This window comes from Opisthorchis viverrini, assembly GCF_000715545.1.
Source record: "Opisthorchis viverrini unplaced genomic scaffold opera_v5_350, whole genome shotgun sequence".
In the NCBI taxonomy this organism is placed as follows: domain Eukaryota; kingdom Metazoa; phylum Platyhelminthes; class Trematoda; order Opisthorchiida; family Opisthorchiidae; genus Opisthorchis; species Opisthorchis viverrini.
Window position 1 is genome coordinate 18605 of NW_008752010.1, and position 15141 is coordinate 33745.

Sequence of the window (15141 nt, forward strand, 5' to 3'; positions counted from 1 at the left end):
ACCGGTACACGCCATGTGCTAGTACATCCACAAGCAGTTTTTGACAACGAGAGACCGGGGTAAGCGTCGGATGGCAATGGCATCGGCCACCGTTGCTGCTTGGTGCTATGTGTCCTAAGTTTGCGAGTGGGTACTTTAAAAAGAATAGACTAGTTCTGTTTTGGCACCATGCATTGGACTGTGCGAGCTCGTACCAAAATGAAGCTGATTGTCGCCTTTTATGTTTGTTAGCCTAAGAATCCGGAGTGAAGTGTTCTTTTATCAATTCCCAGAGCTGTTTAGCGGTAAGTCCAAAATGCTCTTCGACACATCAGCATTTAAGGGAGTAAACGAGCATATTTTGGTCTTGAAAACTATATTTTTCTGAGTTAAGCCACTGAATGAAAGACGTGCTACCAAAGCAGATGAAATGCAGACCCATTTCCTCGATCCAAGCTCAATATCTGAGAAAAAGCGCGCATTAATGTCGAGTGACATGACAGCTAATATTAGTGTGTCTGTTTGTAACTAAAGTACTCATAAAATGTGGTTACGACAGGACAGATATGGTACCAAAGCTATATGCGCCTTGAGTAATATAAATACAATCTCCCAAAAAATAGGTCAGAAGTTGAGGTCATATCGTGTTGATATGGCTTCCAATTGACTACGTTGATAATCCGGATAACCAGAGGGCATTGACGGTTAGCGATTCTGTGTTAGTTAGTCAAGCCAATACCAAAGTGTGAAGTGGGTTGTTCAGGCTGTTGTGTTCAGCCGAAACTGCGGACGTGCACCTTTTTCCGTGATACGTGTGTGTGCTTGACCGTGTTGCCATCATTTATGGATCGTTGCAATGAAGGTGGAACGTGGAAACAGTAATGGGGAATCACATGGCGTCCTTCAAAAGGTCACGAAACCAGAGTTCACCTGTTATTGACATGTCAGGTCGTGCCGTCAAAGTCGTATTCATGTCACGATATTGACACGTGATTATGATAAACAAAGCAGGATGGAGGTAGTAGGTTCAGATGTGTAGTTGATTGAAGGAGTAATTAAGCGGAAGGGTAAACGTTACACTAGGCATTAGGAGGGTGTTACAGCTGAATAACTATTATTCTTGTGACTTCTGTAATTACTGTGACTAAATACCAACTCTGGTAACAAACAGCCTCAGATTAACTTGTCTTCGGTTCCACATGTTACAACCAGTTTTACCCACTTTGCAAGCCTAGCAATCCTGAATTCCTGAAATAATTTTATCTTATTGCTTCTGTCGGTTTTGTGCTTGGATTAAACAGACATTTAATCAACTGAAAGCAACTAATCTAACCATGTTAATAAAAAAAATTCGCTGAAACAACCCCTGAAACCGGTTTTGCATTAATTTATTCTACAGCAAGCCAGAAGCATTAGAATTGGCAGGACATATGCTTGGGAAACGACTATTCACCGCACAGACCGGAAGCGTCGGACAGTTGTGCAATGCCCTGATGTTGGCCGAGCGAAAATACATTGCATACGAACGTTACTTGGCCATCGTATTGGACACCGAGTCAGCTTCGCCGATCTTATTGGGTTGCGCTGAAGGCGGGGTGAATATTGAAGAGTTTGTGAAGGAGTTCCCCGACAAACTGATCAAAGTAAGCCATAAAAAGTGACAGTTGATTTGATTATCAAGTGCAAGGGCTTGACATCTCAACTAACGAATAGCCGAACGGACTACTTGGCGGTAATGCTAGTGTTTATTCACCCTCTTTGTAGTTCTGTGACAGGACTGAGAAACGGTTCACTGTGGAATACCGAACAGATGTTATTTATAAGGAGGCATTTAGTTTCAAGGGTTTGAAAATTCGAGGTTTTGCGAGAAGTTAACCTGATTATGTGGAAATAAACCAACATCCAACCATTTTGCCGTTACCATTCAACGTAACTCATGCCTCTCCCTCCCTGACAGAGCTCTATACTCGGGTGCTAACTATGCTTAGAGAGATGAGCTGGATACCCTTATGGGAATTCTACTCATCATCTGACTGCCATTTACTTTGCCGTCCCACCGAAAGGTTATTTAAAGAGACCCTTCCACTTTATTTCCCTTGGTTTGCAGTATGTGAGGTTCATCAAATGCTCCAACTTACACTCCAGACTGCTCCGTTTCTGTTTTTGCCGTCAACCTGCACGTTTCAATCCAACATCACGGCATTGCAGAAGAGTACATCAAAAAGCCAGATGCATATACCTGTGTTACTTAAATGGGTCGTTGTATTCACTGATTATTCAAGTGACGACTGAAAACGAGCACTGATGCATTGTAGCCCTAGTTTGCTTCGTTATTAAAGTCCCTGCTCGACCGCAATGTACAGGTTGTTTGTACCACACGCCTGCCTCTCAAAAGGTGTATGACATGTTGGGAATTCTGTTCTGGAGGGTCGGTCCTCCTAGCATGAACAGTTCCACAGGCAAACTGCCTATGCCCCTTGCCCAATTTTTATTATCTTTCATGGTCGTCAGCGGTTTTTTCTGCTGTAGACAAGTAAATCAAGTAGGAATTAATCGTATTATGAGGTAATTGGTTTACACGGCTCAATTAGGCATATTCTGGCCGGCTGAGGGGTCATCATTATCAGGCGTAAGAACTGTGTACTTGTCCTACAACGGTTATAGCTGCCGCAATTTCGTTCACCAATGATTTGGGGTGTTGGGCTGATTAGCTACACATTAGAGGCGGTAGATGATATACTTGATACGTAAATACAGGGCCGTCAGTAGATGTCTCCTTGGAGAGATTGGGGGGAGCTATGCACACATTGGGGGCAATGGCTTGGATGAAGGGATGCCATCAAGGGTGCGACTGCACCATATCTGACAATGTCTCTAACCACTGATGTATCCCATCTCGGGGTTCCCATTGAAGGAAATCGTAATGACTAGCTCAGCTGAGATTTCTGGTAATCGTCTTTGTACTTCGCTACCAAGCCAGTATTTGACCTCCCCTGGCTCGTCTCGACCTTTCGCGGGGTTGTGCAAAAAGAGCCCTTCGTAAAAATCCGTTGACTGGCATAAGGAGCAGGTGATCCAACCAGCGCAACCCGTGTAGTGTAATCAGTTCATCTATTGTGGGCGAGTTATCTTGTTAATGCTCTACTAGAACCCGGGAAGTAGTTGTATAAACGATAAGACGGGGAGCCTTAACAATATCAGCTTGCTGAGTAAAATTATTACGACAGGTATATATGCGAACAGGGGACTTATCGTTTTGCAGGTACAGGTTAATAGATCCTGTTGTAAGTTCGGATGCAGATTTCGTGTCTTCTTCACTGTTGTAGCAGCCTGAATATTCCTGAATATCCGTGAGTGAAACGCCATAAGTCCTCAGCGGCTCTGCTCCGAGTTGGGCGACGTGTGAAGCTCTGTTGAGTTGAATTGTGTTGCTGTGCTGTTATCCTATATGTAGGGGCGTTTGCATGTGTGGGTGTCAGCCCATGACTTGTTGCTACCTTATCGGACGGTCGACAATTGATGTCGGATGAGTCACCCTTATGTGTCGTGGTTTGTACGTGTAGGGGAAGAAAGTGAGTCTNGGGCTTGACTGTGAGCTGCGTAGTCAAGTCAGTCACGACTGTGTGGCGTGATTTGTGTGTGTAGAAAAAGACAGATCGCGTGATCTAGCGAGTGTCGGTGACCTGTAGAGTCATGTATGTGGCGAAAGGGTGGCTAGAATCTCTTCCGGAAACCAACCGACGTACTTCAGTATTACTAATTCGTTGTTCGCATAAGACTCAGGTAACGCTCCGAAGACATCTATGGTCAAACTATGGACATCTCTTGACGTGTTCGGCGCGCAGCTGCCAATTTTCTGATCCGTATGGTTACATGCAGCTCACCGCAGCATGGAAAAACATGGAAAAATTGAACTTTGAAGGATAACCTGATGTCACGTCTACACCACAGTGATGCAGGTTCACGAAGCTACTCTGGCCTACCCAATACGGAAATATCATCTTTCGCCAAACCACCGGGACTGATACAGCTGCCCAGGTAAACAAATTTGTCTACTAATTCAAGCGGCTCATCCTCAAGCATGAGGTTAGGTTCCGAGCCCAACCATCCTTGTACCAGCACTTCACAGTTTGTAGATGTGAAGCGCACGCCAATCTGTGGGGCATAATTAAGTTATTTAATATTGCTTGTAGTAGGACGGCGTCAGATCCAAGAAGAGCTATTTCGTCTGCGTATTCGGCATCTCTGAGCCAATGCTCCGGAAGCGCCTCGGCCCCACGGACATCATAGGTTGGCACGACAGATTTGAAGAGGAAATGTAAAAGAGCATAGTCTTGATCTGGCGAACCCAGGTTAGAACTTTCGTAGGCCTTCACAAGTCCACGGGAGTTGGTGTACAGTGCCTAAACGAGAGTCAACACCTTTGCTCCACGGACATTGTCATATTGCCTGATGGTTCAGAGTCAATGGTAGATTTCAGATGAAGGAAGATAACCACTGTCGGGCGCTAAAAACAGTCCCATCATTCGGCATTTGAGGGATCTGTGTGGTTCGTCGTACTCTGCCTCCTGATATAGACTTCCTGACATCAATCACAACTAGCGATTTCGACGACATCCAGTGTTTATTTGACTGTACCGGAGGAGTCTGGAAGATAGCACTGAGCACCGCTTACGTAGCTTATTCCATATTTTGCCATGCTTCATCCACGTGCTGGCTACCAGAGAAAAGAAGAAGGCCTTCGCTGCAGTTATTTATCAAAAAACGCCAAGTGAACAGTTAAAAACTGTTGGACAGGGAAGCAGAACTCTCATATGCATCTTGTTTACAAAAACTGAATATCAGTCTTCTCCATGAATGCGTCTTTCTGAACTTTCCTGGATATTCATCGACTGTTGCCCAAGTGCAAGCAAATGCGATTTCATAAATTCCGTAATAGATCTCACTTTTCAAGGGACGCGAAGCGGATTTACGAGAAAATACACTACTCGCATGTACCAATCAGTAGTATCCACCGTTAAACTAGTGCAGTATTTGTTTACTGTAGAGAGTTGTTGAGCTAGTTCAAACTTATACTGTTGAGCTACGGTAGTTCATAGAAGATGGTGGATTGGCATTGTTATTTCTGACTACGTCGTCAGTCTGTTATACCAATCTGCTGTCCCTGCTCCAAGGCCTAGTGCAGGAAAAAGAGTCACCGATAAGGAGCACAACAGCTTTATTGTGATGAAGCGACTGCGAAAGTACAACGGTCTCAAGGTATTTTGTTGAGAGGCACTGTTTGATCTTGGTCATACACTGTCTCGCGCTGTCTGCCTTTGATGCAGGGCTGTCTGATAGGCGTCTAGTGGAGTTGATGGTATCAGTAGATTCCGAGATTTTGTGATCACTTGCAGGATTCAGACTTTCCTGTACACCGAACTTGTGACTACAAGAGCTGAACAATAGAGCAATGGGGGCTGACCTAGCCCAAGAACGCAAAGGGTGAGGCAAGTAAGCCTGACTCCTGATGCCACTGCGCGCAGAAGGTCTCTTTGGAGCTGCACCAGACTCTTGATTTCATGAGGTATTTCAACCATGTTAAACTGGGTGAACTCGTCTTTCCTTAGGTGAAGGTAACATGGCTTCCATAAATGGTGGGTGCTTGAGAGCAACACTTTACTATGCTTACGCTCCAGTCACAGCAAACGGTACGACCTTACCACCACGCCTCTCGTAATAAGATTTCTCGGTGGCGTGCTTCTCCTCGCTGGACTGTATCCACTCCCACGTTGGCTGTTGTGACATGGTGGGAACTAAGTTGCATCAAATACATATATAAATATATATGTTTCGGTCTTTCTAATTCAGTGTTTGTGATGGATTTAAAAAAAGGTATTCCAAATTCCCTTGCATCCTGAGTGTAACTGCCAAATATTTTCCACAAAGAGCTGAGCCAAACAAACAGAAGCCTTCCCACTACTGAAACGGATAAAAATATATGTTTTGGTCTAGTTTTCCGACAGATACGCTCCATGACGCCCTCTAACAACGCATTGTTGATCTTGCCATTCTCAACAATGACGCCCTTAACCATTTCGCAGGAACATTGCTGGAAACTGATTGTTTACTGTGGACTTAGAAACGAATCAAGATGGAAATATTTGGTTTGAAACAGCTTAAACACCCTCGCGGGTGATCTCCTTCTAGTTCGATAAAAGACTGAATGAAATCGTCTGAAAATTACACGTGCCGAATACCTGCTATTATGTCCGAAATTGTTCTCACTGAAAATGGAAGATGTATCTAAAAACAGTCCCACCTTGATGCTAATGTGAGATTTGGGAACATCGGAGAATGTGTCTGGCGTCCAAATCTACGATGACTATACCAAGTACTGCGCATTCTGTTTTCCCCGCTCACTCCAGAGTGCCTCAAAGAGCTGTCTAAACCCTGACCTGGAACAGGGTTATGAAGGAGATCACAAATAAATCTGTGTACTCATGCCTTCTACGGTGGGGTCCGGCTGTGTGTGGTTGGAGTTGCCGTAAGACGTAGCTGCTAATCGATGTCAGTGTCCTTGTTGCCAGTTTCCGTACCGATTGTTCGAACGAGTGCCTGGAGATTTTAGGACGCAGAGCCAAAGTATTCATACGCGCAATCCAGTGTGCTGAATATGACTTCGACTGTAGTTACGAGGTCAAGAATGACTAATTTTTACACAAAATTCAGGCCTAGATATTACAGGGGGTAGACTCGATTAATCCGTTGTATTTTCTGTAACTTTTATTTACCCTCATATACTACGGAAACTACGAATGCAAAAACAACGTTTATTTGTGAGGAAAAGAATTATATTTTTGAATACGCGTGAGACCAGGAGAACGCATGCATTTTTCACTGACTGCATTTTAATGGCTCATTCAAGTTTCATGGACGCTGAATAATTAGTAGGCTTATTGGTGTACAGCTTATGATGGCCATAATATGACTAATAACGGTTTTAACTAAAGTAAATAGTAGTTTACAGTTACAAGTTGCACCGTGATAAAATAAATACAGTGCGGACAATGGAATAAGTGAAAAAGGTGACTTATCGTTTGTGGATAACCCGTGAGAGTTCTCAGGTGAAAGTCCGGATGCGGAGCGTGGTATCTTCGCAGGATAGCTGCTACACGTTTTCCGTTATTGTCCGTGGACTTGTGGAGTTTGGTTGACTTCCTGCGCCCGTGTATGTGGTGACTGTGCTGTCTTCCTGTATATAGGAAGGCTTTACGTGTGTACAAGATTGAAACTGATTTGCTGGTTTAGGTTGCAAGTGGGACGCGGTTTTGTCACGTGATTTGTGCGGAATAAAGGAGTTGCGTGATCTAATGAGCACAGATGTACTAGACAAATTAAGCGAAGTTGGTTGAAGGAACAAGGAAGCTACAAGCTAACTTGGACACCAGTGTTTCCAAGTAAACTGCCATTTGCAAGCCTGAAACCCCCTAAAGTCGTTCTGTTCCTACAGGTTCGAGAAATACGGAAACTTCTTTATTACCCCCCAAAAAAGCATATGTTCCCAGTATAGTTTAAGAATTCATTCAAAATGTTTCGGGTAATGGCTTGACCGGAGAAGCCCACTTTGTCTAAACTATTCTCGGTTCGCGCTTCCCCGTTAAGGTTTTATTCGCATTTCGCAAGCGCTACTGCTACTCATGAAGCACAAGCATCTTTAGTTGAGATAACCTGAAGATACTTATCTCCGATTCTCTCACAAATGCATGCGGGCCCCTACTGCCTTCACTGTTACTGCTAACCCAACCCTCAATGACTGCTGCGTGAGATTGTCCAGTACTGCAGCATGACAGTCCGAAAAAACAATCTTGCTCATGAAAATATCCTCGTGGCTGATCTGTGTCTACATCTTCGAAGGGAAAGTCCATTTCTTTCTAACCTGCAGTCAGCAAAGTGTGGTCTAGCTTCAGCATTTTTTAACTTTTCATCATTTCGAAACTTTGATCCTGTGGTTCATTTTGTGTTTTGTCATAGCTATACAAGCCTCGATTTTACTGTGAAGGAGAAAGTCAACTCACCCATTGGTGAAAGGCCAACTTGCGTTATTTATGAAGTCTGAAACAACTTTTACTGAAGCACAAGGGCCTCGTGTATGGGGAAGATATAAGGGCAGTTATAACTTTTAGCTGCAAGCTCCACCATATTCAGTCAGAATTACATACATGCTATCAAATATTCTATGGGTACTATCTCTGCTGAGTGAAAGTAATTAGTCGGCTGTAGCACTATCGTGAAAGAATGAACTGCAACAAATCAGGATCTTCAGAGAAGCTGGCGAAATCTATAAACATGGGGACATTTATCACACTAAATACTACATTGTTTACCATTGTTTTCCATTCAGAGTCTTGCCATCTAAGAGCTCTTACAGCAAACCATTGCCTGATAGCATGAAGTTAGAGTAGCTACCATCAGCCATGGTTCTTTGAGATTATTGTGCTTTTTGTCCGGGCCCGTTCGAATCTCCGTGCTTGTGGCTACTCATCCCTCCTTAAGAACATAAAACACTTATCCTAGTGGTAAACATGCTGTGGTATTCTAGCCGGACTATCTAGCTCAAGTATGTCAACTGTTATACGTGGCGATTTTCTAGGCACGCGCTTACAAAGAACGCTATGGAGGAGAATGTTGGTAGCTCGGGTAACCTTATCGGTCGTTGGTTTGTTCACTGAGTAATTTGAGTGCAGACGTTTCTTCACCAAACGGGGTGACATCAGCAATGTGTTGTTAGTGAGTTTAATGGAGCGTTCCGATGTGTCGGCAGTGTTGCATGTGTGTTAATATACATATTACTAGATGGGACTCACTTTCGATCATGATTGATAGTTCGATAGAACGGTTCCTTGGCTAGGTCTACAACCCTGCGTCCTGATTGGTCGGTGACCACGTGAACTTTGAGGTCGGCCTCCTCCGATCTCGTGCTCTGGTCGGTGCTGGAGTGACCTCCTTTCTTGACTTCTCTGGGTTCTGGTTTGTGACCTTTGTTGATCCGACTCCAAGGTATTTATTGTCTCTTGGTTAATCCGATATTCGGCCCTCTGAGTATTTGGGTTGAGATATTGGCCCTTTGCACGTAGTGGTGTACAAACCGGGTCAAATTCAATGCGTCGCTTGATCGAATCCGTCATGGAGTACAATATTTCTAGAAATTTCCTTCCGAGTCTCGTTTCCCCATGTACCAAGATTTCTGCATTTTTCAAACTGAATTTGTGATCTTGGTCTTCATGTATGGATATCAATGATGGAGTTTCACGTCTCCTGACGACCGCGTTGCGTCACTTTATTTGTAGTAGAATTCTGTCGCAATTTTTTTCAACAAATAGCTTGTTGCCGTTGATTCGACGTATCTCATTGTTCCCCTTATTTGTGTCTTGGTGGTCTTTAGGCGTTAAGATCAGTTTCCGTAAAGTGGCATTCTGTTTATGGGCTAGGAGGGTTCCACTTTGAGCTTATAATCTGGCTATGAGATATGTTCAGATATATGCTTGGTGTCGCTTGTTCCTCCTTCTGCTGTTGCTGAGGTGTCCTCTTCAAGCTTCTCTTGGTAAAATTCTTTGGATATCCATTGTTCATGATTACTCTTAGTAAATGGTTTTCCTCTTTATTCCCTTCTTTTCTGGTGCTGCGATGTGTCTCCGCCCTCTTGGGCAGAGTTTGGACGCAGTTCATTAGATGGTTACTGTTGCATTTGATTCGTATATGTTTCTTTACGGTAGACGCGGGTCTTCAGAGTCCCGTCTGTCTTTTACAATCTCTCTGATGATATCTGACCCCGATATAGCGGTCAAATGAGATCAATTTATAATTTTTCAGAGACACAGACATACTTTTACCGATTCTTTTGAGGAAGTGAAGCATTTTGACGACGGATTCCTAGCTTTTCACTTTCGATTCCTATTTTGAGGCACGCTTTTTTCACATTTGTATGATAGTTGGGCATTATTGTTTGCAGTTGGTCTCTTCTTATCGATAGTGAGGATGTCCATGAAACATTCTCCGACAGTTACGTATATCTCTGATAATGGAATCGCGAAACTCTGATTAATGGTGCTGATTAAGGTGATCATAAATCACCTGAATACTAAGAACAGATGCCTTCGTCCTATGTGCTGGAACCTCCTTGAAAATTAATATCCCACTTCCCTCCTTTCCTTCGTTAGCTTCCAGTAGATATCTCCAAAGGGTTGCATCCAGATCAGGCATCCAATTTCGCCAAGCAACTGCGTATTCCAAACGACGCTGGGATAGCTGAAGCGGCAGAACAAATCGGTGCATTGTATAGCCTATTCATCAAACGCGATTGTACCTTCCTGGAAATTAACCCGTTAGCGGTGGACGTCTCTGGAAGTGGTGAGTCGACGAGCTCTCATTGTTTGTTGTTTGATATTCAGAACAAAAATTCCTCAATGAACTCCGATTTCATGATGGTGATCTGACATCCATTTCGGGATTGGCCTGTCACATCGAAACAGATCGAGTAGCCCCCACACACAGCGGGTAATGCCACCTAGGGTTTAACCTGAGCCGATTGTCATCCACCTGAACTTCATTTAATCAGTGCGAACCTAGAGGATAAGGTTTGAGGGCGAACAGGTGGAAGTTCTAAATTCAGTTTGAAACTGAAAAGTTGTGCCTCCCGGTGCATGCAAAATGTCATTTGGTGACCAGTACTCATTAGGCGACGCATACCTGCACACGTATAGCTAGCTAGTGATAGCCATCATCCGCTCCCAGCAAGACAAAAGCTCATGTTCCACACTGCCCTATGTCAGTATTCGTGTCGAAGGTAGACCGATAATCTTCTGGCTCAAGTGCTTCCCGCAGAGCGATCGGTTTAAATGGCAGGAATAGCGTGCAGACAGTCCTGTTTGCTATACCGTAGGACTCCTTGATAACGGGAGTAAACACGGCCTAGGGCGAATCAAGTGCAAAGTGTGTCCAGTGCTACTGAGGCCACCCGTAATTTTTACATAATTCATCTTTCCCCTAACTTTGGATCCTCAAACTTGATACGATCCCTCTAAGCTTAGACTGTTTTTGAATGCATATGACCTGCTGAGATCTGCACAAACCCGTACGAATATCACAACACGCTCTGGGCATGGCAAGTGTTGTTGGGGTCCGAAAAAGTCAAAGCGTAAGTGGTTTGAAAAAAGATTCATTTTCTCAAGTCAAGGTCATGTGATGTTGCCGCTGGTGAGCGACTTTCGATAACGAAATATACTCCGGAGATGAGTTCGTCAAAATAGTTAAACAATGTCATGTGGATTTTCACACTCAGGGCTCATAAGAAAAGGAGTTTCTATTCGTCAGATTCACCATGATGACTACATTTTTTTTACGTTTTCAGGGGTGAGGTTTAAACGACAACATTAAACGGAAAGTAGACGGCAGACTAGTGAGCAAGTACCAAATATCTATTCCCTCAAACCATTTATAGTAGTTTACACTAAGAATTCATTTTTGGATGAAATTTGGCACCCGGAAGCACCCGTTCGGGAATATAATACTACGAATTCAATTAGATAAATAGACTGAAGAGCAGTATGCATATCAGGTCAAGTCGAACACCTGTACCAGTAGCGAATGAATTGTCAGTGTTCGTTACGTAAGTGAACGAACACTTTGAACACTAACAGAAATAACGGACACACTCAAAAGTTAACGAATAATTGATTTGCCGGGAAAAAAGGCTTTGAGCCTGGCTATGAGTACATTGTGACCCAAACACCAGCAGTAAGCAAGGGATAATAAAAAGGAAATAGAGGGCTATTCGCAAAAGAGTTGGCTCACGGCTGGAGTTAGACTAGAGAATAATTTTCGGTGCACCAGAATGCAGAGGATAGGTAGTATACAGTAAAATTGTGAACCAAACCGATATATGCATTTGAAGCAGCGTGTTCAGACGTCTCCGACTAGGTCACCACATCCGCACAACCAATTAGAGCACTCAGCAATTATTACAAAATCCTCCCCTATAAGGGCTAGAAGTAAATTGAGGAACGAACAAAACCAGTGCAAACAGAATGAACAGGCGTGTCTACATTAAATTTTCTTCGCCTTACGCTTAACCAGGATGGTATATCACCCACTGACGATAAACTCGATGCCATCCAAAGTTTTCCTTTGCTCACTTCATTTAAACAACTTAAGCGTTATTTGGGTATGATTAATTCCTACAGACACTTTATTCCGAAGGCTGCGTCATTGTTAGCACTACTCACTAACCTCTTATCCGGAAAACCAAAAAACATTTCATTTGGCCGACTCCGCTATTTCTGCTTTTGGACAAGTCAAAACACCCCTAGCGGACTCTTTCAAGTTGTTTTGTTCACAACCCAACTCTGTATTGTCACTTAGTGTGGACGCCTCCAACGACGCTGTAGGTGCTGTTTTACAACAAACTATCAACTATACCCATCAGCCCCTCACATTTTTCTCTCATAAACTGTCACTAACCGAGTCCCGTTACAGTACGTCTGGTCGTGAACTGCTCGCTAGTTACCTATCCATTCGTCACTTCCGACACTTACTAGAAGGTCGCGAATTTCATGTTTATACGGATCACAAGCCACTGACTTCAGCAATAAAAGCAACACCGGACAAATACTCCCCTCGTGAAATTCGCCATTTGGATTACATTTCACAGTTCACCAACGACATTCGACGCATCTCAGGGCGTGACAACATAGTTGTTGATACCTTGTCAACGCCGTACATCCGGCGTCGTTCTCAATCACATGACAGAACTTCGAAAAAAGGAATTATCTTCGACGTCACTAAGTTCAGTCATCTCTGAATATACAGCCGATGGCGCTAACAACCGTACCAGGAACTATAGAGTGTGATACTGGGACAGTTACTCCAGGTCCCCTGGTCCCACCCTCCACGTGCAGCACATGGTTTGTTGCTACACCGCTCAGACGTCAGACAGTCGATGTCAGATAATGCACACTTGTGTGTCGTGATTTGTACGTGTAGGGGAGGGAGGCGAGCCCTGGGATCTAGGGTTCGGCTGCGAGCTGTGTGGTCAAATGGGTCACGATCCTGTCGCGTGATTTCTGAGTGGTAGAAAAAAGCAGACGTCGTGATCTAGTGAGTGGCGGTGATCTGTAGTCATGTTTGTGGTGAAGACATGGCGACCAATGCCCTTTCCCTAAAAGGAAGGATGTATTTTACAGTTAGGGTTTTCCAAACACAAAACGAATAGGCCAGTGAACATGATGGCCGGAGAGTGTGGTTCTGCATTATGCATTTGGAGACGTGGCATGAGTTGGCTTCGGAGAAACTTCGGTTGCGTTGTTTTTGGGCTTGACATCACTTGTGTAGTTTCCAGGACGTCCTGAGTCAACCAAATCAGTATCGGCTGGTTTCAAACGATTGATAGTGACTGTATCAGATTTGTTGTTAGATTATATAATGAAATATTTGGGGTGTCTAGAAATCACAAGATAACGACAGTTATATGGGGGCTGCAAAGATTTTTTTAACACGATCAGGACGTATTAAAACGAAGATGATAAGTCTGTTAAAACATAATGAACTATTGGGAATGCGAGATGAATGATATCAGAGTATTGACATATTTTCTCTCAATTGATTCACGTAGGAGGGTGAATTGGTCGGGGTTTCTGCACTGGAATGCGTAAAGTGGTTCCAAAAACTAACCCCACTGGTGTAAAATTTGATGAGGAACGAAACATGGTGCGTAGGTGTAGTAGTACCACTCATAACACGACGTACCAGTTATTGGGATCGTTGTTAGCTATCATAGCGAACTTCAAGCGACGATGAAACCTTTCAACTAATCCACTCGCCTGAGTATTATAAGCCGTCGAAAGAATGTGCGCAACCGAGCAATTCTGTCAGATTTCGGAATAGATGACAGTCGAACTGGGAGCCGCAGCCAGAAGTAATATATAAGGGGGCGCCGAATGTGGAAGTCCATCGGCAAGCAAATGCTCGAGAAACGGTGTCTGCACATTTGTTTTTGATAGGAATGGCCTCGAGCCATCGAGTGAAACGATCTACAATGGTGAGTATGCAGGAGTAGCAGTTGGATGGGGGTAAAGGATCCACTATAACCATGTGTACGTGATCGAATCTGCTGTCAGAAGCAGCGAAAGTTTCTATGGATGATCGGGTATGACGAATAACTTTAGAACGTTTACATGCTAGGCAGGTGCTAGCCCATTCGCGAATGTCTGTGTTCAATTCCGTCGTACGAATTGCTGGGAGATGAGTTTGTGTTGAGCATTTACTTGAATGTGAGATATTATGTGACGAAAACTACTCGGCTCATGGAGAATGAGACCAGGGGTCCTGGAGTAACTGTCCCAGTATCACACTCTATAGTTCCTGGTACGGTTGTTAGCGCCATCGGCTGTATATTCAGAGATGACTGAACTTAGTGACGTCGAAGATAATTCCTTTTTTCGAAGTTCTGTCATGTGATTGAGAACGACGCCGGATGTACGGCGTTGACAAGGTATCAACAACTATGTTGGCACGCCCTGAGATGCGTCGAATGTCGTTGGTGAACTGTGAAATGTAATCCAAATGGCGAATTTCACGAGGGGAGTATTTGTCCGGTGTTGCTTTTATTGCTGAAGTCAGTGGCTTGTGATCCGTATAAACATGAAATTCGCGACCTTCTAGTAAGTGTCGGAAGTGACGAATGGATAGGTAACTAGCGAGCAGTTCACGACCAGACGTACTGTAACGGGACTCGGTTAGTGACAGTTTATGAGAGAAAAATGTGAGGGGCTGATGGGTATAGTTGATAGTTTGTTGTAAAACAGCACCTACAGCGTCGTTGGAGGCGTCCACACTAAGTGACAATACAGAGTTGGGTTGTGAACAAAACAACTTGAAAGAGTCCGCTAGCGATGTTTTGACTTGTCCAAAAGCAGAAATAGCGGAGTCGGCCAAATGAAATGTTTTTTGGTTTTCCGGATAAGAGGTTAGTGAGTAGTGCTAACAATGACGCAGCCTTCGGAATAAAGTGTCTGTAGGAATTAATCATACCCAAATAACGCTTAAGTTGTTTAAATGAAGTGAGCAAAGGAAAACTTTGGATGGCATCGAGTTTATCGTCAGTGGGTGATATACCATCCTGGTTAA

At 43.8% G+C, this 15141-nt stretch overlaps 1 protein-coding gene across 1 annotated transcript in view; it reads left to right on the forward strand.

The window, feature by feature from the left end:
* Positions 1-15141, forward strand: part of T265_10291 (hypothetical protein) — a gene marked incomplete at both ends in the record, with an annotated part of 38455 nt that overhangs the window by 10022 nt on the left and 13292 nt on the right. The window contains 2 exons of the mRNA XM_009176617.1: positions 1379-1622; positions 10179-10368. Of these exons, the coding sequence (XP_009174881.1) occupies positions 1379-1622; positions 10179-10368 (434 nt within the window). The remainder of the gene's footprint in view (positions 1-1378; positions 1623-10178; positions 10369-15141) is intronic.